This window comes from Phycodurus eques, chromosome 22, assembly GCF_024500275.1.
Source record: "Phycodurus eques isolate BA_2022a chromosome 22, UOR_Pequ_1.1, whole genome shotgun sequence".
NCBI classification, from domain to species: domain Eukaryota; kingdom Metazoa; phylum Chordata; class Actinopteri; order Syngnathiformes; family Syngnathidae; genus Phycodurus; species Phycodurus eques.
The window spans coordinates 7,865,710-7,893,118 of record NC_084546.1 but is presented as its reverse complement, the minus strand read 5'-3'; the positions used below and the strand labels follow the sequence as shown (position 1 = coordinate 7,893,118).

Genomic DNA, 27,409 nt, shown 5'->3' with positions numbered 1-27,409 from the left:
ACAGACTATTCTTCTGACCTTGTGTCAAAGCCATTACAACCACTACTGCACCCACTTACTCTCGGATGCCACCTTGCACACGACTGTTATTGACCTGCACTTTTATTGAGAGTAGACAGTAGATATTTGCTCCAGGCAAATGCCAAGAGCAGCCCCATTGTCAGTCACCTAACTCATAACCATATCACCATTCGCTGCCACTTATTCCTAAATTGATTCCAGCAATGAGGCACAGATGTCATTTCTTTAAGGGGAACTGTGCTATCATTCCACAGGTAAAAAGCTTTTTAACAGGCGTATCAAAAACATAACTCCTTCCGATAATCTTCGTGAAAGTGTGATGATCTGCCGACGGGGGAACGCTGTTAGCTGTGAGCGCATTAAGTGAGCAAGCCGCACTATCACGGCTCATCAGTTCTGGTCATAAAGCAGCAGCAGCAGCAGCGCGGGTATTTTTAGCCGCAAGATTCACTCAGTTGGGAGATGGAAGCCGCGGAGAAGGGGCGGCTATTGACCCCGGTCTACCTGAACCTTGCTGCTTGCATCTTTTAACTGGCACTTTGTTTTCTCATTTCATTGCCTTCTTGTCTACATTAAGGAATCTTGTGCTTTTATAGATGTGGTTGTTTTTATACTCGTCATAAAACTGTCATGAGATTTCTAATGTATATGGACCCCTCCACACACACACACGCACCTTGCAAATTTCAAATAATCAATGCACAGAATACAGAAACATGCACTTGCTGTGGAAATTATATTTCTCCTGAGACAAAATGTAACTTCAAAAATGATTCCTGAATATCATTTAACCAATAGCTATTGATCAAATAAAAAGTGCAACTCTGTTACTCAAGCCTTTTTAGCCATCTAGAGGAAGAGGGGGGAAAAAAAACAAGTGAGCTACACGACTCAGCAAAAATGAAATCAAAAAAGCTAATTACTCATTTACTCACCCATTTTTGTTGAGTATGACTCAGGCCAATGCAAGCGTTACTGACATAAAAATCAAAAATGTCGAAGTTTTTAGTTTTTCCACTCTATAATTGAGTTTGTTCTTGACAGTCCACATAGCATCCGACACATCCAGCATGTACTCTTGAGCAAAAACTCCAACACACATTGGTTTATTACCCGTTTTTCTTGATAACGGAAAAAAACAAAATTCGAAAAGAAATGATCCGTTTTTAAAACTGTTGGTACCTAAATGGTTTTCCAATTCTGGTTTGACACATATGCTTTTGTGGTTGTGTGTGATGCTAATTGTTTGTAGGAGAGAAGTTCAGCCCAGTTCTCCTCTGCTTCTCTGAGGCCAATTAACACATTGCTGCTCTCAGTATACGGACATTAAATATTAATCGTTCCATCACATTTGCGTCTTCAGGCAGGGTGCTACTTTTACTTTTCCACCGCTCTCTGTTTCCTAAAGGCAATAAATCAACCGGTTGAATATTAGTTATAAGTAAACAAGGGATTACTGTATAAAATGCTGCAAGGAAGCGGACTTAGTGAGGGCACGCATGAGCAATAAAGTCATGTGAATCATCTGAATACCAGGCAATAAATGTGTTATTTCTCTTGTGTAAGCTGGAATAGCTGTCTACATAATAAAATTGGCAAAAGCTTTCTTACCACCTTGTTATGGAATAGAAGTTGAATACCATTTTTGAAATCAAGTGCATGCCCTGTAATTGCACATTGCTACCATCATGTGGCCGTCAGCCATTAATACACTTACCCAAAAATAAACCAAAAGAACAAGAAACCCTGAATCCATACTGTACTTTTTGTATTTATCCTCACACTGCAGCCTCAATTGTATACAACATATTCAGCAGGAAGAGTGTAACAATGATAATTCCACTCAACACGTACACTCAAAAAAAAACAAAAAAACAACAAAAAAATCCTCATAAATGTGATTTCAGATACAACGGGGAAATCAGATTTACAACTTGGGAATAACTCTTTCAGCAATGTTAATCAAGTGCAAATGAAATGAAGTCGATTTTTAATTTTGTGAAGATGAGGACATACATCTTTTTACAATTATCTACCCATCATTTCTGAGCAGTTACTGACTGATATGACAACACACACAAAAATATATTCCAAAAAAACAGCAGTTTAACTCACATTTTCAGGACACAGGACTCCCAATTTGTCCAGACTAGATGGGGAGGTGAACAGTAAATGGCGGCTTGACTGAGAAAAAAAACATGCGCACTTCTCATTGTAACGTTGCACTACACAAAGACAACACGTTTTTTTTTTTTCCTGTTTGTGCTGCATTAACCCTTAAGGCTACAGGTGCTTTATGGTAGCTTTCAGCGACACGGAAAGCTGTCATTGTATTAGGCCAGTACACCTAATGAAGTGTCTGGCCCAACAAAGAATAGAAAATAATATAACCCATTTACTTTACCGAATCTTCTTGCAGCTACCACTTTAGCAGGAGAATAAGAGCACAATGCAGCTTCAGTAGTATTTTGGTCGTTGAATTCACAATGTGAAGGCTGGAAAGATGCACATAGAAAAGTCCAAAGTATTGCTGGTGAAGCGAAACGTTAACTATCCAGGCTTCGAAAATGTCTTGTACACAAAAAAATGAGTGCAAGCCAGCAAAATGTTGCACGAGAAGGATTCAAATCGAAGCAAAATCGGGGTTTATGGTCCCAAATCACCTTTAGATCAGGCATTTTCTGGACCTGTCAATGAACTCCATCCTCGAGAGATCCTTTGGCTTCCCAAATCTTCACTGTGCGGTCACTACATTCAGAATAAACAATATATTTTTAGTTGGAGTCCATCAAGTATTACATACAAACATTTGGATCACAAAATATATATTTAGGACATATACTGTACACACATGCAGAGTGAGCTACAATGATGTATACTGTAATAATGGCACTACAGAGAGGTGCAAATTGCCAAAATTGTCACTCTGAAATTACAACTCAACTAACTGTTTAACAAGTAGCAACATGTGACTTACTCAGAGGCGGTGAACAGATGACAGCTGTTGGTCGCCAGGCCATTAATAGGGCCGTCGTGGCCTCGGATGTTACCGAGGGGCGCTAGTGAGTCAGGGTGCCACAGGCGGAGCAGGCCTCCTCGGCATCCGCTGAGCAGCGCCGAAGAGCCGGGAACCACGCCCAAAGCGCTAATCCAGTCCGTCTGGGCGCTGACTGACTGCTATAGGAAAGACCAACACTTTTTTGGGACATTTCACAGCTATTAAATATTAAACATGGGGGTCTCTGAGCTGTAGCTCTGGGGTCTGCAAAATAACCTGCAAATACTGCAAATGACTGTTCTATCTTTGTTTTTTTAGAAACACTGCACCCCCAATTGGTGCATTATGTGTGAGTCACTGCAAATTTTGGACTTGCAAATTTTTTGCTGACCTATCCTTCGTCATTAGCTGAAAATTATGCTCAGGCCAAAGCCATGTCTAACATAAAAATATTGGTAAAATATCCTGCCATCTAGAGGGATCTATAGTCATCTTTATATACTCCCTACCTTAGCTTTGGGCCAATTAAAAGTTCACAGTACAACAATAATACACCTTTTTTTAAGGTGTATTATTATTATTATTATTATATTATATCAGTTAATTTTTTTTCATGAGAAAAATTAATATATTTTGGAGTTTATTTTTTTAGGAAGAGATGTTTGAGCATAAATGGCGCAGCCACACATGTAGAAAGAAAATATAACAATACTCACAGGAATATATTCTTTATCCTCTGTGAAAAATGATTAATATTACTGCAGTTCACCGAGTTAGTTGTTGAGTGAAACTCTTCTTCCTTTGTCTTCTTGATTGTATTATAGTAGTAGTAAAGTATATTATACAGACTGTAGTATAGCTCCAAGGCATTTACTCCACACTTGAATGTTACCAGCTCACCTGCAGGAGCCGCTTACTGGCCAAGTCCCACTTTTTGATGTAGTAGTCTCTGGAGCTGCTGTAGACAAAGTCTTCGTGCAAAGCCAGGGACTCCACGCTGTCCTGATGAGTGGGGTCCAATGTGTGGCAGGAGCTGATGCTCCCCTGAGCCCCTTCTGTCACCTCAAACATCTGGGAAACAAACATCTGAGATTTGCTTGATTCTAGCTCGAGTGGGAATCGTTTTGTGTTGTGTCTCCTACTTTAATGTGATGGTCTTTGGAGCCGGTCAGCACAAGGTCTTGTCCGTTACCCAACTTATCGACCGTCAGACATGTGACCGCACCCAAATGGCCAGTGAGCTTCCCCGTGGAGGCAAACCTAACACACACAAAAATCAACTATTAGCATCAGTGTGTTTACTGTAATACCTTATGTACTGTGCATGTCAAATTTGACCCATTGTGACATATAACACCAAAATAAATACCATAAATATCATTCTTTCACCCTGAAATTTAATGTCAGCAAGTGACTCTAAAGACATGAAAATGAAAATTAAAAATGTAATTTTGTCCAGGTGCTACATAGTTTGTGTTCAACGAGTCTGCTCCTCATCAAATTTGACCCATGCCTACCTACCATATGAATTTTAGATCTACCAGTGTGTTTGGCAATTGCGATTTTGCCATTTCTTTTGGAGGGAACATATCTTCGGGATCTTTTTCCCCTGAAAATAGATTTAAACTGTCAATGTAATAAAATAAAAAAATAGCACGAGACACAAACTTGAGCCAAATAAATGTGTCCAGATAGATTACTCACAGCTAAATCCCCTGGTTTTACAAGGCAGACTTGTATATGCTTACCTGGACGTTGATTGATTTTACAAAGGTGTTTTTTTTTTTTTTTTTTTAAATGAAAACTTACTTTCGCAGATCCCACATGCGTACTGCATTCCCTGAGGCAGCGTACAGGAAAGAACCGGCAGGATTGATGGCGATCTGGTTGATCTGACTCTCCCCTGGAGGGATGGAAAAACTCCTGGCTGAGGAACAGGTGCCACCTGTATCAACTTGACCTGAAGCCCTAAAGCAACCAATTAATTTATTAGGTACATTTGACAATCATGTTCAACATTGATGGATGTATTCGTATATATACGTACGTAAGCGTGCATATACATTTTGCACAATCTCGTATGTCCCACACTTTTATGTATGCAGCAGACACCGTAAAGACGAGGCTGGAAGTGTACCTTCAATATAACATAGCAAGGAAAACATCAATGCAGACTAAGGCTAGGCGATACGGCCTTACAAATAACTGAATAAAAACAAAATTGAAATCAGATTTTTGTGGGGAAAAAAATGGCCCTCATAGAAACAGATTTTTTGGTTTGGAATAAAAGTGATTCCTACCTGACTGAGACAACGCTGCTGGGATGGTCTGCCAAAGACATGATCTCCTGACCGGTCACCAAGTTCCACACCTTACACGTTCGATCTGAGAAAAAAAATCAGCCAAGGTATCAGTACGGGAATCGTGGACTTGCACAAATTGGGTTCATCCTTGGGTGCAATTTCAAGATGAAGATCAGGGAGTGTGGACTAGAATTTTAGTATTTACCTTTGGATCCAGTAAAGAGCAGATCTTCTGTGACATCCACGCAGAGGACGGGCTTGGTATGTCCCTCAGCGATGTGCACACATTGGAGTTTGGCCGCCCGACTGGTCTTAGGGGGTGGTACAGGGTTGATTATGCCTCTAGAATATGAAAAACAACAAACGGGCATTTAAAAATTACATCCATCCAGACAATTTTATTCAGATCATGTTCAAGTATCTTGAGCTAATTTTTAAAAACTTTTATGGTTTATCTATTCACGGGGGATAGGGACCGAACCCTGGCACGAATAGCGAAAATCCGTGAGTAACTGACATCCACTCAAATAGGATTGCATTTGCCTATCGATGCCACAAGATGGTAGCATAGCACTTTTTCCTATTAGACAAGGCGATGGCCTCACTAAATAAAGCTTCTCACCACACTTTACATATTTTGGGGATCGCGCCAAAGCAATGTTTTTATGAGACATAGCTTTGGCCTGAGCACAGAAAAACAGAAATTTGGTGTTTTTTCAGCAAAAAGCAGAGGAAAGGTTCAAAAAAAAAAAAAAAAAAAAGTAAAGTACAAATAGGCGACTATGCAAATATTCACTGTACACCCCTGGACTGGTTGCCTGCCAATCACGGAGCACATATCGAAAACACACCATTCATACTCTCATTTAGTCTTCAATGAACCTAACCGAACAGGCATGTTTTTGATTGTGTGGAGCATAGAGGCTGAAGCAGATTCGAAGCACAACCCTCAGAATTGCTAAACACAAGTCCGCTGTTATCGTAATGTAATTAATAAAATACAATACAATCGAACAACTTCAGGGCATTACAATTCAATTTTTGTAATCATTAAGTTTTACTATTAACAGTGGTAAAAAAACTTGTTTTTCCCAAAACCAGATTTTGAACTGTTTGGAGTTTTCACTATTGTCATGATGAGAAAAATAGAATGACACTAAACTAAGATGAAGAAAGAAGAGTACCTATGGCCATCAAACACAGGAGAGTCATACAATCTGGAAAAAAAAAATTGGAGAAAATAAAAGTCCAGTGTTCCCCCGAACATCAGCGAGTAAATAATGCACAGCCAAAAAGCTTTGTAACTGCCTATAGATGTCACAAGATGCTAACAAAGCACTTCTATGGCCGAACTAAATGAAGCTCCTCCTCTCAGTTCAAAACAGTTCCCTGGCCCCAGGGTGCCACAAGATGGTACCGAAGCAGTATTTTTATATTAGAGACGGCTTTAGCCTGGGCGCAAACACTTCTTACTGTATTTTTGATTCATTTCCTCGATTTTTAGCATCCCCTGGTGAAGCTGTTGGTCCCTTTTCTTGTATTTTTCTGCGAGTAAGGGGTGAGCGCTCGAGCTGCTTCCTCTCAGCAGTGCTTGTCGGTGACCTGGATCGGAAGCTAGAGGAAATGAAAAGTGTTAGGAGTAAGCAAACTGGGTGTTTGACGGGGAGTTCCATGTTAATTCTTACATGCCAGGTGAGCGAGCCGAGAGAGAAGATGGGGATTCTCGGCCTGGGTCCGCAGGTCCGTCCTGGTGCTCGGCGAGGGGAAACGAAGGACCTGAGAAGTCTGCTGTGGGCGAATCGAAGGGTGGATCTCCAGAGGCGGCGTAGAGAAGCTCCATCTGGGTCGTGGTCCTCCTGCGAGCCTGAGGGATCAACGGTAGTTACAGTAATTACTCCGAAATGAAATCTGAATGACATTCCGAATGATCATGCGTGGTACAGTACCTTACTTCTGGGACGGGATTCGCCACAGAACTTCATCACATCTGACGGCAGTGTGCTGAAACAATGTCAGGGAAGACGTTCTTGGCTTCATTCAGAATTTAAGTATTTGTGCAGCTCTCTAGTAGTATTTGGATGACCTATCATATATTGACCCCATCATGAAAAAAAGACATTTTACAGAGTAATAATGTTTCTTGTTTCCGTAGGAATTAAATAGAATTTTGTACCAAAATTCATGCATTGTAATTTGTAGAAAAGTTACTTTTTAAGGGGGTACTTGAAGAAGCTTAATAAATGTTATAGAAATAATATGACCAAACTGCAATATGGCCTTTTGGCGAAAGCTTGCACATCTTCCATAAACAGATTAGTTATGAACATAATACAATGCTAATGCTAAATTTTGAAGCTATTGCAGAACCAAAACACAAAAATATGTCAAGGTGTAAATAAAACGAACAAAAGAATTATCTCAATATCACACTAAAGGCTTGTTTAAAAAGACAATTTATAATTAGTAGGAGCAGTGCTGAACTCTTTTGTGTGATTTGCTATTAAATCAGTATGGACAGTAAATTTCACACCGAGATACTGAATTATGATAATATTTGCAGACAAGCTAAAAGTAGTATTGGTTTACAATTGTCACATCTAAAACTGTAATATTATAGTTTCTTCAGTTGTAATATTACCTGCTCTCTGCAGACAGGCTGGTGGTAGACTCATCACTGCTGCTTTCATCCCCATTCTCTACAAACCGGGGGAAAACAGATTCCATCAGCATGCATTCAAACATTTATATCCATTATTGAAGGTTTATCCATTTGCTTTCTTAAGAGTGTAATAAATGCTACAGCAGGTCCAAAGCTCAGTGGGGGTGTAAAGGGAGATAAAGGCCCTGTGTGACAGGACACACTGAGAAACACAATGAGACAATGAAAAGAGCTGGCGGGGACACAGAGGGACGTAAACACAACTATTAGGTCGGCTGGGTTTGTAGATAAAAGGGTCAGGATTAAACACACTTGTCGATTTCTTGCAGCTCATTTCCATATTGGAAATCTTGAAGTGTGCATCTCTCACAACAGGCATCCTCTTACTCACCTGGTGACAGGTAACCTAACTCTAGAGTTCACACAAAAATATAGAGAAGACAAAAAGAAATCAAATTCAACCCCGATGATGTGGAAGGGTTACACTTCATTCTATAGGCAGGAGTCAAACCATAAGTAATAGGTTACACCACAAAAGGTGCCCGTAGAATCAAATGCAACCATATAAATGATGAGTAAAAAGGTTCCGACCTTGGAGGGCACTCCCGAGCAGGGCGTCCAGCTCGGGGTTGATCTCGGCTTTCTCCTTAAGCATGTGGAACAGCAGCTGGTTCTGCGTGGTGCTCTTGATCTCCGTTTGCTTCAGCCGACCCTCCATCACCTTCAGCTGGGAGTCCTTCTGAGCCGCCTGCAGGCCCTGCAAGTTCCCGGGAAACAGGTTCTCTCTCAGCAAGAACAATGTTCCACTGTTTCACAGTCCAATCCATTGATGTCTCATGCTCCCAGAACCTTGAATCAATTTATTTTTCGATTTTTTACAGGAGAGACCTGACCAACAACAACTCCCACAGGCTTGTAAGGTATCGATCGCTCTGGCCCAGTGTAAAAACTAAAATTTTCAGACCATATGACACATTTAAAACAGCAGCAGGAAGTCAGTGTCACCTTATTGATGGCCATTGTCACAAAATGGTCCAAAAGGAAGCGGGCCTCTGATAGATTACACGAACTGACCACCGCCGTCACGTCCACTGTGTCTCCTTCTTCCTGCGACCCAAAACAATCGAGCATGAATTGTAAGGAAAATGTTTGTTTGCAAATGGTGAGTATTGCGTCTTTGTTTCGCTCACCTTGGCTTCCTCGATCTGCATGATGTTGGCCTGGCAGTCTGCGATGCTGTCGTTGATGTAGTCGATGTTAGCGCCCAGGGACTCGAGCTCCTCGTTGAAGGAGGTTAGAGAGCGCTCGGAGTCCGGGACCCCCTCCGCCGCCATCTTGGTCCTCTTCCTGGATACTCGCTCCCTACGTTTGGTCAGCTCCTCCCTTTGCTGGAGTGGTAAGCAGATGTGGCAAAAAGACTCACATGTTGTACTTAAGTAGAAGTACAGAGACTTAATTAAGTACTGAATCGACTCCTTTACTTAACCCTCACACACCTATTGTAGCTGTATGAAAAAAAGTTTTTTTGTAACCAAGTCTTTTATGCAATCAAAACATCATGCTCCCATAGCTCTGCTAAAGTAGTGACCTGACGAACAAAACAAAACAAAAACAACAAAAAAATAGCTCAAGCTGAAACTGAAGTGCAGTAACCATTGGCGATTAGACAAGTCAGGTGAGAATCTATTCATTTACACGTTGCGTGAAAAGTCTGACCTTCATGAGTCGATTCATATCCGTTTCCATGTTGGAGATGGTCATCCGCTGCATGATGATGTCACTGACGCGTCGCTCCAGTGACTGCCATTTGGTCCTGGCGGTCCGGCTGAGGTAGCTACTTCCCATCCGCACCGAAGAACTCCTGAAGGCGAAGATGAAGTTTTTAAAGATATTTGACGTACTATTCCATCACAGAGAGTTCAGATGCCGCACCTGGCTCCGTTGGACGTCGACGTTCCAGAGGAGTGCGGCCTTCCCGGAGCGCTCCGATGGGAAAGCTCCGGGAAGGTGTCAGGTAAGGTGACTTTTCTGCTCACCTTGCCGGACACTGGCCTCACCTGACGCCTCAGAGCAGTCACCTGCAGTTTAGGAAACACACAAAGAATGAGGGGGGGGGGGGAATAAAAAATACAAATCTACAAAATAAAATGGTGAAATAAATAAATACAGCAATAAAAACAATCGATTTAAAAGATACAAGATTAGATAAACTATTACAATACAATGTTTCAATGAACGTGTAATAAAATATAGAATAAAATAATACCAATAAAACTGAAATACAATCATGAAAAATACAAAACAATAAAATGAATAATCAAAATAATGTAAAGAAAAATCGAAAACAATAATAAAATGAATAATAAAAATAATGTAATGAAAATGACAACAATAATAAAATGAATGACAATCAATCAATAAATAAATAAATATATATATATATATATATATATATATATATATATATACACACACACACAATATAAAATGGTACAGTAAAATAAAGGTAAAAATAAAGTCATAGGAAATAATTGCATTGGAATACAAAAATAAATTATTATATGGAAAAATAAAAATAAAAGTATGTATTGAAACATAAAACGTAATACCAATAAATCTGAAATAATTGAAAAAATACATTGCAAAATACAAAATAAATAAATCAAGACAAATAATAGTAAAATCAATACAACAAAAATGAAATAAAGAAAATACAATGACAAATAAAATACATTCCATAAAATAATAACAATAACATGAACAGAAAGAAATAAAATAACTGAAAAATACAATACTATATATAAAACAAAACACTCCTCAGGGATGTACGTCTCACCTCTTCATTCTTCCTGCGTAGGATTAACTCCTGCTGTCTCTTCTGCCCCTCAAGCTGCTTGACTTGATGCTGTCAGGAAAAAATAAACATCCATTAAATCTAAAAGGGCCACCAATTTGATGTCATGAAAAATTAATCAGCTAATCTAAAATTCTTTCACTCAAATTATGTATTAACGCATGAAATACATTGAAATAAATTGGAACTGGGTGTGAATCGTGAAAAATGTCAAAAGAACTACTCGAGTCTATTGCGTCACAGAATATCATACTGCCATCCCTGCTCAAAGGGTTAGCATTCAGCATGATTTGTGATATTAAGAATCCTCAATTCTCTCTGCACCTCAGCTCTGCGCTGATCTTTCTTCAAAGAGGCAATCTCCCTGTTCCTCTTGCACTCGGTGGCTCTGTTTCGCTCCTGTTGCTCCTTCATTTGACGCATCAGCGCCACCTATTGAACAAACATATTTGAACCCACATACCTTCACTGACAGTGCTATTTTTGTTTTTAAAATACTTATTACAATGTTTTGTGGTGGGTTTTTTTTTCTCCATTCACTGTCACTCCTCCATGTTAACATGGATATTTGAATTCAACAGCCGTCAATGCCAGTGAATGAGTTTTAAGGCATTCTCATTAACTACAATAGGGAAAGTTGATGTGAGATGTGAATGATAAATCGTTTAAGTTGAGGTATCACTGTATTCATAGAGAATTTATTTCAATAAAGAGTGCTGCACACGCCGCACCTTTGTCTTCTTCATCTCGGTGACGTCGAGCTGCAGTTTCTTGAGCTGCTTCTCGTACTGCGACTGGTTCTTGAGCAGGCGCGCGTGCTCCTTCTGGGCCGAGTGGAGCTTCTGCAGCTCCTTGTTCATGGAGCTCAGCTTCCTCTCGTACTCGGCCTTGATCCTCTTGGCTTTTTCTTCCGTGCACGACTCCACTGAACCTGCGTGGAGCAAGTTAAAGAATGCCGATTGAGAGACATCGATTTCTAACAGACGGATGGATGTCAAAGTCAAGGCCTGTGGACCAGATCGGTCCTGCTGTATTTTATGTGGCCTGCAAAAGTTTGCAATACAAATTTTTATTCAGGAGCGGAAGGTTTTTTCGTGCAGTTGTTTTCGCTCACCCATGTTATGCAGCACTTTGTCCCGCTCCTGCTGCGTGTCTCGGATTTTATTCTGCAGCATCACCAGCTTGTGCTCGTACTGCTGCTTGAGCGTGTGGAGGCGCCGCTGGCTGTTCTCCAGCTCGTCGATCAGCTTCTGCTTGATGGCGATCTCGCACGTGATGTTGGCCAGGTCGGCCTGGACGTCATCTGCGAACCGGCATCCGGTCATGCGATCGCACTTTGGATGAATTGCTGCATTTTCTTTTCTTTACCTTTTTCCTCCAACTCCTCCGCGTCGGACTCATCGGACGTCTCCTCTCCCGCAGTGTCCGAGTCCTCTTCCTCGCCATCCTCGCCTTCCTCGTGGTCACTGCCCTCCTTGTCAGAAAGAACCCAAATGCAGTACTCACACTTTGCACGTACATATACTGGTCAAAAGACTGGTAAAAGTAGAAATACTGATTCAACTCCTTTACTTCAATAAAAAAAAAATTAATTAATTAATTAAAAAAAAAAAAACAGACTTTGATATGTACAAAAGTAAAAATAAATGTTGACTGTCAATTATATACGATACCCGTTTTTAACCGTTACAGTAACAAAGTGCGAGTGCTTCGTATTAGTGCTTGGTTACTTCCCAACCGGCCAAAATGTAAAATAACAACCCTGCCAATTCGTATACAAGCATAACAGTCTTCCAACGTACCACCTCTGCGTCATTGCTGCCTTGCTGCTGGTCATTGTCCGGAACTTCTCCCTTTATAGCACTGGAAAAGAAAGCAAAATTATTTCATAGCTATATGACCCTTTTTACATACAAGGAAGGTAAAAGGGTACATGCAAATGGTACTACACACGTCAGATCAGGAGCAGATCACCAACACATATCATCACTTATTGTTGATTTCTCTGTGACAATTACTAATTTCACAGGGTTGTCACACACTAAAAGTGATGAAAGAGGGATTAGAAACAGGATTTTCCCTTCCAGGAGTGCAAAGCAACCTGCGGTAGGGTGCAGGAAAAGTCGGGGTTTAGCAGTAGTATGTTGGTGAAACGAGGAAAATCTCCTGAAATCCTTCAATTCAATTACTTGGTGCATCCATCCATCAATCAATCAATCCATCCATCCATTTTCTGAGCCGCTTCTCCTCACAAGGGTCGCGGGCATGCTGGAGCCTTTCCCAGCTATCAACGGGCAGGAGGCGGGGTACACCCTGAACTGGTTGCCAGCCAATCGCAGTTACTTGGTGCATTTTTATTGAAAAGCTGATGTTATACTGCTCAAAACACACAGTATGTTTTTTTGTTTGTTTTTTTGTTTACACACTGATTGATGTAGGAAAAATTATCTTTAGAAATTTAGGCACGGTTTTTTTTTTAATCTTTTTAACTGTCAGAGAGGTTATTAATTTCTTAACTCAACTAAGCTTTATTCAAAGAGAACTTTAACAACCTGTATGTACATTCTGTATATCGCAGAATATGGATTAACTTAAAATTGTTCATAATGCTTTCATTCATTTTACTAAAAACAACATATTATTCAGTTGAGTAATACGTAAAAAAAAAAAAAAATCATCATATGCTTCTTAAAACAAACTGCACTTTTTGTTTTACACACATTTACCAAATATACATGATTATTATGTAAATAATCATGTTTTTTGTGTTTTAGTAACTTTAAGGGAGGTATTAATTTCTTCAGAATAGGTAGGGATTCATTCAAAAGTAATTAAATATATTTATCTTTAGATTTTAGTAAAAGTGAATATAATATATAGTTTAGCATTAATTATACAAAAAAATAATTCAATACATACTGCTAAAAAATAGCACTTTTTAGACATTTACCAAATTACAATGTGAAGAAGAAATTATGTCTTAAAATATTGTGCGGAATTCATTATTATGCTTTTCGTAAAAAAAAAACATTTAATACTTTAATACTTACTAAAGATATGCTCATGTAATTAGTATTTGTTGTCATTTAACACTTAATATAAAATGTTTAACATAAAAAAATTAACAATTAATTGACAATTATTTTTTTCCCCTTTGTCAATTAACGACATATAGCAAAACACAGATAATATTGAAATATTGAACGATAAGTTGTCTGTCTAGGTATATACAATCAGTGTCAAAAGTGAGCATTATTATCTTTTTAAAGGTCTTGCATTGGATCACATCAGAGCAATCTTATGCGTTTCAATTTTCGGCCTGTAATTGAAATGAAGTTCAGGTATTTGTCCGCCGATTCCTGGATGCGATGGAGCGAACCTGGCGTTCTGGTGGCGACCGTCCCGGTGGCACTGCCTCAGTCTTCGGAGGAGAGGGATGGGGGGGTGTGAGGATGAGGATGTTGGGGTGGGTGACAAAGGTTTAAGTGAGGGAAATTTGCAGCAGAGCAGAGAGGAGGAGAGAGAAAGAGTGAGATCCAGTGCCATGGAGTGAGCAAAAAAGATGTGGAGACGGCCAAGAACAGCAAAACAAGTCTATGTTCACCATTTCCCTCACCAGATGCCCTACAACTGTCGCTATGGGAACAGATTTAACTCAACGGGTACCTCTTTTTCTTCCTCTTCTCCTTCTTCTTGAGCTTCTCCAGGTCTTTCTTGGCCAGCTCAATGACGTCGCTGGCTTCTTTCTCGGGCGCGAAGAGGGCGGGAGAGAAGGAGGCGGGGCCGGCGTACAGCGCCGAGCGAGTGGAGGCGCGCGAGAGGCTCTTCCTGAGGTTCTCGTTGAGGGCCTCGCTCTCCAGGAGTTTGGCTCTTCGAGAGAAGAGGGGAGTGTTTTTAAAACGTCACGTTAAACGAAAATGGTGGATTGTGAGGTGAAAATTTGGCTTCGTGTGTACCGGAGCTCCTCAATTTCCTTGATGTAGTTGTGGATCATGTTGCCAATCTCCTCAGTACCTTCACCTGAAAGCAGATGCCTCACTTAATGTGGCAAAATAATAATAATATATGAACCCCTGAGAACTAGACTGGGCTAACTCAATTTTTGTCATTTTGCATTATGATCTTTTTAAAGACGATAATGGCTATCAACTTCTGAACCTGACTTTCTGGGATGTTTTCTGGGCAATTAAGTCCCTGATCATGGGTTCTTCTTGGAAATGGACGTTGGACCGGTGTTGCACAGATAAATTAAGAAAAGTGCTGAGTGCAATGATGGACTATCCCTCATATTTCAAAATTGGAAGTTAACAGTTCGATGTAGGCCAAGATGCATCTGAACGATATGCCTTTTCTGCACTTAACATAACAACAACAAAAATGGAGTTAGCCCAATCTAGTTGTCTGTGGCTCACATGTTTGTTTATTTATTAAAACAAATGTTACAGGCAGCCCACCTGCTTTGGCCAGCGCCTGGTTGGCTCCATCACTGAGGATTTGAGTGAGTCTGGCTCGCTGCACGTCGATGGTCTCCTGCATGGCCTTCACCCTCACCCTCAAATTGTTGTTTTCTGTCTGTAGCATGGCGTTCTCGTGGACCAAGTCGTTGATGCCCTCCATACCATCCTCGCCTACCATGCGCTTCCCCTAAATGAGCAGGATTATTGTAGATACCGCCGCTCACGTCGTTGTCGATTTTACGTTCCCCTTACCGTCTTGTACTCCATCAGCTCCATCTGCAGGCGCGCCATCTCCGTCCTCAAGGCGCTGATCTGCTGACTCGCTCGATCCTGGTTCACCATGACCTTATTTTTGATATTCCGCGCCCGGTTGGCGTACTTCAGGGCGTTCAGGGTCTCCATGAAGTCACGGTCGGACGGGCTAATGCACGCGATCATCACCGTTTGACTGGAGAAGACGCAACAAAGACAACGGTTCAGATATGACAAAAAGGAGGCTCTCAAAAACCCAGTTGCCAACAAACCTGTTCCCGCCAAGTGAATCCTGCAGCAGGCGAGTGAGCTTGGAGTCTCGGTAAGGCACGTGCGTTGACCGCTTACTCCTGTCACCAAGCGCGCTGATCACGTTGCCCAGGGCCAGCTGAGGCAGAGAAAAATATATATACATAAGTGTTATTTTAGCAATACATGAAATAAAATGTACGAAGCAAATTTTGCTCAAATTGGAGTAGACGACATATTCCGTATATATTTTTCTCGTCAACCCGATATTCAGCAATATATAAATAATACAACTAAAATCAATATTATCAGGGATTGCAAAACCTATTGTTAAAATGGAATTTAATGTATTTTTGATGGTTAACAATATTTTGGTTTAATTTCTAAATAAAAATAAAAAAATACAGTCCAATGAATTTCAATTCAGTTTAATTCAATGTCGCTTTAAATGTTCACAATATTTTTTTATTTTTAGATTTAAAAAATGTCATAAAAATATAACAGTACAAAAATAAATTAACTAAAAATAATCAACAATATATTACAAAAATTAAAAAAATAATCATGTTACCAATAATTTCTGATACCTTCACAGTAACATTTAATAATACAATTAAAAATACATACAAATAACATATATGAAATGAATACAAATAGTTATATAGCATGAATATTGATAACTGTCGCTCGGAGTTTACAAACAAAAACAATGGCAATATTTTCAAAGAAGAGTGTGACATTTTGTGGCCACAGGGAGGCGTCCAGATCTCCAGAAGGCATGAATCACAGTGATGGAATGGCTACGTGATGTTAAACAATCATAAATAAACACAATTATCCACATTTTCCCAATAACTCACAAGAGTGTTGAAAACAAAATGTAAAAAGACACTTTGTCTTACCAGTCCACAGTTGATGGAGATCCCTTCTTTGGCTCGGTCTCCCGTGGCTCCGGTTCTCTTCAGCCTCTCGGAGCCGGCCAGGTCGACGAAGTGGAACTTGGCCGACAGCGTCTCGAACTCGTCGATGCCAGAGCCGCCCTCCAGACGGTTGTCTGTCGCGTTATCCTGGAGCGGAGAGAGTCAAAACAAAGTTCATGTTAATCAGATAGTAAGTTAGAAACGACGTGCTGCGCTTACATTGTCCGGTGAGCACATTCGAACTTGGCACAGGTGGATGGTGAAGATGGCGTGGGAGCGTGAACTCTGCACGTTCATCTGAGTACTGGCCGTGGTTCGGGACAAAGCGCCCAGCTTCAGACACTGGATCATCTTGTGTAGAGGTCAACATGTAAGAATACGTTTTGCAACAACAAACAGTATTGAACAAGAAATTGGAATTCAAACAGAAGTGAGCAATTCACTGAGGTCAAGCAAACAAGGGTTACATCACAGGATTCTTCTCGTGCACATACGGCTTGCTTCGTTCTTTTGTTTGCTGTATTAAGTCAGCTGGGTTTCTTTCCAGAAAATTGGTCAATTAATACCTATTCATTCATTTATAAAAAAAAAAAAATTCAATAAAAGTACAATTATCATGTTTCCATATGCAGACAGACAAATTAATGTATTTATCTAAATAATTGGTTTAGAGATGAATTTTATCAATGTATTATTATTAACAATACAATAAAACAATTTTACATTTGCATTTAATGATATTTTATTTTATTAAATTGGTTAATTTTACAATCACATTGCAGTTTATTTTTTATTTTTTATAAGCTAATCTACAAATGATCTCGCCCATCTGTCCGTTTTGAAAATCAAATGAGCACAAACGTTGGAATGACACAATATTGACTCAGCGTAAGTGTCAATCAAAAGTAAACATTATTATCCCTCCTCATCGGTCGTGAGCTGTGTCGAGCTCACCTCGGCCGCAGAGGCAACGCTGCGCGTGGTGACGCCGACCGTGTAGATGCCTCCGTTGGCATCCTCGTGGATGCGGACGTTGGACTTCTGCCGCCTGGCCTCGACGTCCCGCGTGGCGTCGAACAGGTCCACCACCTCCTCGTTGTACAGCTGCAAAGTCAATTCAAACGATGGTCAAAAGTACTTCATCGCTCATCTTTCACCTTCAGCTGCTCCGTTCGGCAGCTGTCCAAGCTGCTTTTTAGTGCTCGTAAATAAATTACAGTTTAATGGGGCCGGGTCGCTCCTGAATTGCTGCATCCAACCCACAGGTGCCAAACTACAGGCCTGCTTTCCATTTTATGTGAGAAGCTTACCTCAATTTTTCATTGACTTCTACTGTTAAAACTTTGTCACAACAAGCAGCAGTTTGGGAGAAGAAAAAAAAAAAAAAAAAAAAAAGGGAGGGCCCAAGTGCTTGGTTTAAGCTGTTTATTGCCACACCCAGTTGAAGTTGACAGGAAAACTAAAAAAAAACAATATAAAACAAAGGATGACACCCGGTGGTATTTAAACGAAGAACACACAACTTTGTTTGACGAAAGACTGCTAGCCTAATGCTAAGGCACAACGCAAAACGACAAAAGCATTTTGTTTCTTTACTGCACTCAATGTGGACCAGGCTGTGAACTTCGGACCACGAGGCATACCTCGCTGAGACAGAACATGGTACGTTTTGTGTTTTCCGTGTGTTTTTTACCTCCAGGAACTGCGCGTTGATCTTGAACTCTGGGACGGGCTTTCCCTGCTCTGTCGCAGCCTGCCGGCGCTCCTCGATGCCCCGAAACAGGTGGTTGACGGCCCTGGGTATGATACCCACCTCGTCCTCGCCGATGTTGACGTCGAAGCCGGTCCCCATGGTGTATGTCTTCCCCGAGCCGGTCTTTGCAGAGGACAAAGTATATTCATATTTAGGAAAACTTGAATGAATCTTGTACACAAATAGTTGTGCGTCTGCCCATCCATCAAATGTGAAATTACACAACCAAAAATGTATTTCACATAAAAATGACACAATGCCCACACTCGGCCCCTGGTCGTCATGGTAATGAAAGCCCTACTCGCCATTGTCCCAACATCGAGTGCCTTAATTCTTCACCCTGAGGGTATTTTGACAAAAAAAAAGACACCACCGACATGTTACCACGACTTGTGAACTGTTTGAATTGGTGGGAAAAAAGTACAATATGCCTCCTTAAATAAATAAAAGCAGGCAGTTAGTCGCTGGAAAGGCCTTTAGAAGTACAGAGAGGATCAGCGGGGATGGGGTGATCATCATGGTGATTTGAATGGAATGCAACAAGGGGGCTGCTCCCTGCCGGATCCCCTGAAAGAGACGCTGACAGGAGTGTGCATGCGTACGTGTGTGTGCGTATGTGTGTCACTGTCGAGACCGCACCTGTGAAAGGTTGCGTGTGAAAGGCTATTGGATGTGAATTCAGCGGTCGCGATAACAATAAAAGGAGCACAGAGGAGCAACGCCAGGATAGATTAAGAAAAGGGAGCTTGGAACCGATTTTCCTTTTGGCTTAAGAGTGTCTACTGCGACAAAAGATGCCAAAAGCATGTTTAGGCTTTCAATTGCTCTCAATGCAAACTGTATGTGTAAAAAAAATAATAATAATAAAAAAGTAAAAAAAAAAAAAAAAAAAAACACACACTAGTCTAATTTACAGTGTTTCAATAGGTTACACTTTAAAATAAAATGGCTCCAAATCACTGAAAAGTTGCACAGGTTAAAATAAAGCTAGCATAAATCCATTGAAAGTGTTGCATATTAAAATAAGACTTTGGAAAATCACCCAAAGTCTCACTGGCCACAACATGAGGTACACTTGCACGATCTTGGAAGACCAATACACACGCTTTCTCAATATATATATATATTTTTATGCGTTATTATGAGTCATAAGTGCAGGCACAAAAACTGCATGTTATGGACCCCACCTGTCCGTATGCAAATACGGTGGCGTTGTAGCCCTCGAAGCAGCCCTCGATGAGACTCTCGGTGCAGTGGCCGTAGATGGCGTCCTGCTGGGTGTCCATGTCGAAAACAAAGTCGTACGTGAAGGCCTTGTCCTTGCCCAGGACCACCTGCGGCTCCCCGGGCATCACGTACGTACAAATGTGGCAGCCTTCGATCTTCTCTCTGGCCAACTGAGGACGAATCCTGTTGGGGAAAGACAAATGTCATGACTTCTAGACTTGCTTTTTACTACGACTGTATTTATAATAACTGATAACGACAGGACATATGGTATGTACAAATAGAATAGCCACTAAGACACCCTTGGTACAGTAGCTCTTACTATCACTTATGACAGTGTAATTGTAAATATGTAATTCAAGACTTAATGATGTCAGTAATATTTGTGAGTACTTAAATGGTTGTGATCCAAATATATATACACACATACAAAAATAAAACAAGACTAAAAACAAGACTAAAATAAAAAAATATATATATGTACACAATGAATTATTGTGAACTACTGTGACAAAACTAAGAAAGGTAGATCGAAATATTAAATATAAAATAATAATAAAAATGAAAACTAGATGTAAAATTCATTATTGTCAACTAATTTGACCGTGACCCAAATATAAAGATAAAATAGATTTTAAAAAATTCAGTCACTAAAAGTAATTTGTTCACTAATTTTCCAAAACTAAGTAATCATAAGTAATAATGCATTTTAATGCAGATTTCAAACGTGCAAATATTTATTTATTTTATAATAAAAAATGAAAAACACTGTTTTGTTTTTTGTTTTGGTGTTACTACAGAACAGAACAGTCACGAGCTACGTCGAGCAAGTGTGTACTGTACTTTATTATTTAGTTTCATTAAGAATCCCTCTGTCTGCTCCTCTTTAAATAAATGCTGCGTTAAGACATCATTTCGTGCCGAGTTAAACCCTTTGCTTCTCACTACTGAAGCCACCTAAAGAGACATAAGTTGGATTTGGAGTCGAAAGTAAGGGTTGGGGAATGTGTTTCCCCCCCATACATGTGCTCTCAAAGTGTTCCAGAGAATCTTTGTACCATACATAGTGTGTTGGTGTGCATGTACAGCGGCATTTTGCATAGCCACGCTTGTGTCCATGGACACACGAGTGTTGTTTTGCCTTGAAAAGACTCTCCCATTCATTACAGCAGCAGGCAAATAGTCTGAAAGGGCACTGTCAGAATGGGTAGTAGTACTACAGGCAATATTGTGGATGCAGTGTTGTCGAGTTACTCGCCGATGTTTTATTTGATGCAATACCTTGTGCATATGGTTGAGTTAGAAGCCTGAGTTTGTAGCCAAAACAACACAAATGTTTGTCATGTGTTTTTTAACTAAGAAGAATAGCCCTCTATAATATTTTACTTCATAAAAACTTACAGTAAGGACAAAATTAAACAGAACGTAAACAAATAATTTTTGCCAGTATCGTACAGAGATACATGGAGCCGTACCAGCTCCTGAGTAATCTGCACGAATATTAGTTTTTCACTGAGGATAAAGAATATATACCTGTGAGTTTTGTCAAATTATACGTGTTGCTCAGCCATTTGTGTTCAAGTATCGGTTGTTTAGCGTGATATAACAACATATGCTATTTGTTAGCCCGTTTATGGGGTTTCCCATTGTGTGTTAGCATTAAGCTAGTAGACTTAAAGTTATGTGGTTGTTTCGTATTTCATAGTTTTGATTTGTATATCAAGACACCACCATCTTTTAAATAAAATACATTAAATTTAAATTTTATTTATTGGTCAATAGGTAGGAAGGTAAATAATATACAGTCATTTACTGTATGTCTAAATTTAGCCAAACATCCTATAGACTCTGTTAGACCAGCTCATCTAAGACAATTTCTTGGTAGCTTGATGGCTGACTTTTCATTCTGGTTCAACCAAAAACAGTTTTGTTTTTTTCTTCTTCAGGCTGAATGAGGGCTGCCCTTAAAGCACTAATCCGCCTTCTAGGACACACACAGGCTCCTTGTCCAATGTTTTTCCTCGGAAATCTAACACGGCTGCACCCTTCACGCTCACCTTGGCCCTCGCACGAACTGCGAGACAAGTCACAATTGATACTAAATGTACTAAAGGCAAGAGGGGAAAGAAAGAAAAGAAGAAACAAAACAAAAAAAAACGCGCAAAGCTCAAGACGTCATGTCATGTAAAAGCTGACCGACACATTCATCTGACAGTTTCACTCAACTGTGAGGACGCGGGGAAAAAAAAGCTTAAATCCTCATGAGGAGATTAAAAGGATACTTTTACTTTCCATTGTGAATTCCTGAGTGTTTGTCACGAGAAAGAAACAATGCAATGAACTAAATTGGATTAGCAGTAGGGATGCACCAACACCACTTTTTTTGTTTGTTTTATTAATTATAATTATTTTCCCCCCAGTAAGAGTTTAAGTACCTGCCAAAACAAAGTACCAATGCTTGATAATGCCATTACAGCTCGCTATTGATGCAATTGATGAAAATGGGTTTAATTTTAATCAAATATTGTTCAAAACACAAAACTTTTCTTAATCATGACATACATTTCAACTCAACACTTTTTAGAGTATCAACTTCTCATTACTGACAGTTGAACATCCTACTTTTATTTTATTTTATTTTTTTAAATCTTGCCACACATTTTTACTTAAATGTAGCTCGTAATGCATGGCAAAAATAAAACTGACAGGACAACTGAGGTGATACGTTATCACACAATTGTTTTCTTCTCTTCACTCTGGACTATGTTTTAAAAAAGGAGGAACATTTTATTTTTTTTAATAGCAAGTGTTATTTATTGGTTCTAGAATTAACATAATTATGCAGGTAACGGTGGAGCAACAAAAGTAATCTATGAATTAATTATCCATTTGCAGTTTTAGGAGTATTAGAAGTTATATAATATGTGTTGCATTAATATAACCGTTTTTAACCTAATATTGGTTCATTAAAATGTCGTTATTGTAATTTTTTTGTCTCATTAAATAATTTATTGTACAGAAAAGAAACAGGTTTATAACACTTTTGCATATACATTCAACATTGATGCGAATTTCATGAAATAATTGGATGATTTATTTACTGTAAATAAATAAAACCATTTTAGATGTAATGTACATTTAACATTTTTTTATTCATTGTATTAAATAATTCATTGATTGTAAATAATGGAAAATATTTCCTTTTTAATTACGGATACCTTCAAAAACTTAATTATGTTCATGAGTTAATTTACTTTTTGCAACTAATAAAAATGTCAAATAAATTCTTTTACATATACTTTTTTTTACTTTCCAAAATAGTTGGTTCATGATAATTAATTATAAATAACAAAAATAAAACATGAAAATGACAGTTTGATTATACTGTATAATATTTTAAAAACACATTTCGACCCCCCCCCCCCCCCCCCCCCCATTGTCTGTGAATGACCTGATCCATTTAATAGTCAAACGTGGCGCTTGCCCACCCCTAAGCCCTACTGCAACAAAAATTTTATTATTGCTGTAAAGTCGTGAATATGCACACACATGCACAAGCACACGCACGAGCTTTGTCTGGCTCCCCATGCAACAATACAATGTGAGGTTCCAGCTCCCAGGCTCATTATTGCAATTACAAGGACGGCCTCACTAACAGGAGAGTCCTCTCTCGCCACTCACACGAGATGAATGGCCGGCAGACACAAAGCCAACAAAATCCTTCATTGTGACAGAAACGCGGAGATGCTGGTAAACCAGATGAAACACAACAACAAGTCGTGCGAGAGGAACACTTCTCCCCATAAGTGGCGGACAAGGTGTATACGGCACTATTTTAAGCACTGTCCACAGGGCTCAGTGCGGTTTTGCACATGATGACATGCACCAAGTGCACTTAAAAAGTGCCTTTCGGTCCACAACATGCTTGCTGTTATGTAATAACGCCACGTGAATAGAAGGTCTCTTTTATAGTACTTCTATTGCGAGGCGAGGAAGAGGAAGGAAGAAGAGGAACAGGGAAGACGAGGGAAAGTGTGAACACAGGTGAGCTGAAAACGCACACAAACACTAACAGACTCTCCTGTCCAACATTTGGTGATGACATCAAGGGTCTGTAGAGTCACTAAAGCAACCCAGACTGGGCCGAGTCATGTCAAGCAGTTTGTTTTTCCAGTTATAATTTGGGTTTCATTGGGGTGGAGCAAAATAATACAATTAAAAGCATGACATTTCAACAGATGCGTTTGTAGAAAATAAAGCTCTCTTTAAAATGTGAAATGAAAGGAGCCATTCTCCCTTAATAAAAAGTCTAGATTCTGGAAATCATCTGTTTACGTGCGTTTACATGCATACATTTACAGTATGACTGCAAAAAGCTGCCAAAATGTTGCACAGGTTAAAATAAGATTGCCATAAATCACGCCACAATTGTGTAGTTTAAAATTAAACAAGCCTAAAAATCAAAAAAAAAAAAAAAAAAAAAAAAAAAAAAAAAGCCCCGGTTAAATTAAAAAGCCTGTAAGTACCCTGAAAAGTTCCGCGGATTGAAATAAAACAACTGCAAATCTCCCAAATGTTACTAAACATCCCCAAAACTGTTGCACAGGTCAATAATAAAATGAGCGTAAAAACCTCCCCATTCTGCTAAAACTACAGCAAATCCTCCCTGCCCCAGACGATACACAGAAATACAACTACTACATTAAAACCCCGATAAATTGCACAAGTTAAAAAAAAGAAAAAAAAAGACAACTGTAAAAGCCCAAATGACGTGCAGGGGAATAATACAGATAGCATAACCCCCACAAAAGTTGCTCGAGTTACATTACAAACGTCAAAGAAATCTCATAATAGGGCTAGGTCTGTTTTGAGCAATTTGATTGGACAATTGAGGTTGGGTTAAAGTGGTGATGTCATTGTTTTTCGAATATGAATACCTATATAATACGGCATTTACCACTTATGGCGGAAAATGTGCAATAAAAAAAGAAAAAAGGGATGTCATAGCTAAAATACCAATCGTGATTTCAACGGTTTATACTGTATTGTAATTGCCACAAGATGGCGACAAAGCACTACTTTTGTCGAAATGAAGCACCTCAGCTCACTTCAGCAGTGAATATCAGAGGATAAATCAGTGAATATGCAGTATTCTACAAATAGTTTGACTACCCTCTTTACCATTGTGGAATATTGCTCATGGAAGGAAGTATTGTGCTAACTCAGCATTTTCCTTATCCTGGCCGATTTGTGTCCTTGAGAGGGTCATACAATCAAAAGGTCAGTTGACAGGAAGTGCAGGATTAAAAATAAAATAAAAAATTAAAACTATTATTGTGATCTGCACAACCACGTGACGGCAGCTGGCAGATGGCGAGCCGCCTGCTTCGCTTCAGTTCGCTCGGCTCGCTTTGTGAATATTAATTTAGATGTCAAATGCCCACACGCGCGCACGCGCGCACACACACACGCGCGCACACACACACACACGCGCGCACACACACACACACACACACACACACACACAGACACATTGGCAGAAGGTGCTCAGCCTTTGCCTTCGAACCGACTCCACAATGGACGAGGAGTCGGGGCACGCTTACATTTGACGAGACGTTTGCAGCCTCCTCAAAAAAAAAAAAAAAAGTACTGTTATTTAATAAAACAAAACTGTATATTTACTTCATGAAACAGTCATAATTAAGTAAAGTATATAAATAATTCAACAATTTGTGCATCATGATTCTGGTGTTTGCGATGTGGCCACTGGGGGGCTGTCTAACACAGTCATGACGACACAAACGAAGAAGACTTTCACAACTACTAAGTGACTCAGTGAACTCCAGTAATATTAGCCATATTTCACGGACGATCAAGAAAACATGCCTGTGTGCTGTCTGTCTACATATGGTGATGCACCGTTTCTGTTCCGATATCTCGTCGCTAAAAGGATTAGAACACCGTGACCGTCAATGCTATATTTTAGCTCGTCTATGGCATTGTGCATTGTGTGTTAGCATTAAGCTAGTGGAAGGCAACACTGTGTTGTTGTTTTAAAGACGTGTGTGATTGTCTTTAGTTTGACAATAAACTTCAACTGGCAGTCACTTTAAACAGCTTGTTGCGGAGCCGAGTTCACTGCCCATGAAGTGCTCGTATTGCAGATTTTTGTTCGCAAGTCCAACCCGTCTGTGGAAACGTGATACCTTCTGAATTTTACAAAGGACAACATTTGACGCCACCACCATATCAATTATTAAAAGGACGGTGAAGTGCAACTTTGGCAAGATTTAACCGGACTCCGTATGGATTGTTAACGTTCTTCTTGTGCGGCTTCATTTTCATTAGGAGGTTAGTAAACATAGCAAACAGTGACCCATTTACTCCATTGGTCTGCTTCATAACCTTCGAATGACAACAGAAATCACCTGCATCGTAATGAGAAAAAAAGATTCTGCATTATGTAATTTTTATAAGTGGGAGGGTGAAGGATTAGGACTTGCAGGTTGAAGCAGGTGCTGACTGGCCCACACATACACACCTAACTAAAGTATTAAAGGACTGGGGAGAGGCTTTCACGTATCGTAAGGTTCGCCGCACATCTGGACACATCGCCACGGAGGTTTATGAGGTTAACCATACCACCTCAAAGCAGCAGGTTGATGTCCCAGCACAAAGACCTAATAGCGCTTGATAGCATTGGTAACGGTGGGAAATCACACTCTTATTTGTCCACATAAAGCACATAAATGCTGTTAAATTATTACTGTGGGGGGGGGGGAAACACCCGAGACACTTTATTAGGTACACATCAAAATCTAAATTGAAATTCAAAATAAAAATGGAACTGGAATGGAAAATGAGAAACAAAATACAAAATGGAAAATTCAAATCAAAATTGGAATGACAAAAATGCAACAAATTCAAATCAAAATTTTATCAAATAAAATTGTAACAAATATATATGTAAAAAAATGGCCAATTAAGCAAAACCTATTGTGGTCCCACCTTTAGCTCCACTTTGCATGGAGGTTCAATCAACCAGGGTCACATGACACATCAACATGGCTGCCACCCTGACTATCACGTCACACCCCTCATTTGATGCATACATTGACGCTATTGTTAGTGTCTCTCATCACTGGTTTTGTATGAGTTGACAGTTGCTTTTTTTCTTTTTTGATGCTTACAAAGCAGGCTGCAGACACTCCTTCATATAAAGGTACATCCACATGCACAGATGAAATGAAATGCAGTGCATGGGATGGGTGCATTGTTGTGTACGAATCCCATGCTGGGGTTTTGTGTGGTGCAGATGTGCCACAAGCATCCTTACCTCAGCGCCACACGCACCGAGCTCTCATCCGGTCCGCCGCTCATCGTGCCCCGGGGAAGAGAGTCCACAAGAGTCCGGTTAAAAATAACCCCCCTACACGCTCTCTTTATCCTCTTAGAAGACGAGGGAGCGCCGTCCTCCCCCTCCTCCTGCGTGGAGCTTCCATTCGTCCACTCTTGCACTGCAAATAGTCCACTTGGGGAGGTTTTACGCACGACGAGGGAAAGGATGGCCTCGCATTGTCAGGCTTCATGTCACGCCGGGTCCTTTTGAGATCGGCGTGCGTGGACGAGATCCACTCGGCGTGAGAGTGGGAGTGCGCGAGACTGTGACGTCAGCAAGCCTCGCCCACTTTTCGTCAGACGCGCGGTTGCAGAAGA

At 40.0% G+C, this 27,409-nt stretch overlaps 1 protein-coding gene across 4 annotated transcripts; it reads right to left on the bottom strand.

The window, feature by feature from the left end:
- Positions 1 to 1,565: 1,565 nt before the first annotated feature.
- LOC133397187 (kinesin-like protein KIF21A) lies at positions 1,566 to 27,342 on the bottom strand. 4 transcript variants are annotated; one of them, XM_061667792.1, is made up of 36 exons: positions 27,030 to 27,342; positions 19,654 to 19,876; positions 18,407 to 18,589; positions 17,668 to 17,817; positions 16,933 to 17,064; positions 16,696 to 16,860; positions 15,817 to 15,932; positions 15,545 to 15,740; positions 15,290 to 15,479; positions 14,792 to 14,855; positions 14,502 to 14,705; positions 14,215 to 14,256; positions 12,638 to 12,698; positions 12,204 to 12,309; positions 11,950 to 12,138; positions 11,567 to 11,766; positions 11,160 to 11,267; positions 10,818 to 10,886; positions 9,914 to 10,059; positions 9,698 to 9,842; positions 9,172 to 9,369; positions 8,987 to 9,088; positions 8,573 to 8,738; positions 8,373 to 8,393; positions 7,961 to 8,018; positions 7,269 to 7,323; positions 7,008 to 7,186; positions 6,796 to 6,936; positions 5,528 to 5,664; positions 5,320 to 5,404; positions 5,067 to 5,156; positions 4,829 to 4,987; positions 4,162 to 4,279; positions 3,920 to 4,090; positions 2,999 to 3,195; positions 1,566 to 2,769 (listed from the first exon to the last, which is right to left on the bottom strand). In XM_061667792.1, exons 1-36 carry the CDS (start codon positions 27,071 to 27,073, stop codon positions 2,712 to 2,714), a joined length of 4,668 nt encoding a protein of 1,555 aa, XP_061523776.1. In that variant the 5' UTR covers positions 27,074 to 27,342; the 3' UTR covers positions 1,566 to 2,711. The 4 variants fall into 4 exon arrangements, with proteins under 4 accessions (XP_061523776.1, XP_061523777.1, XP_061523774.1 ...); XM_061667790.1 differs by having other exon boundaries at positions 1,567 to 2,769; positions 2,999 to 3,198; XM_061667793.1 differs by lacking the exons at positions 8,373 to 8,393; positions 14,215 to 14,256 and having other exon boundaries at positions 12,204 to 12,306.
- Positions 27,343 to 27,409: the final 67 nt, after the last annotated feature.

Coding starts and splice junctions, on each gene's coding strand:
- LOC133397187 (XM_061667790.1), bottom strand. CDS start 27,073: ATGAGCGGCGGACCGGATGAGAGCTCGGTGCGTGTGGCGCTGAG. Junction 12,699..14,214: donor GGTCGCCACCAGAACGCCAG/GTTCGCTCCATC, acceptor TTTCTTTTCCAG/TGCTATAAAGGGAGAAGTTC. Junction 8,739..8,986: donor TGACAATGGCCATCAATAAG/GTGACACTGACT, acceptor GGGAACTTGCAG/GGCCTGCAGGCGGCTCAGAA.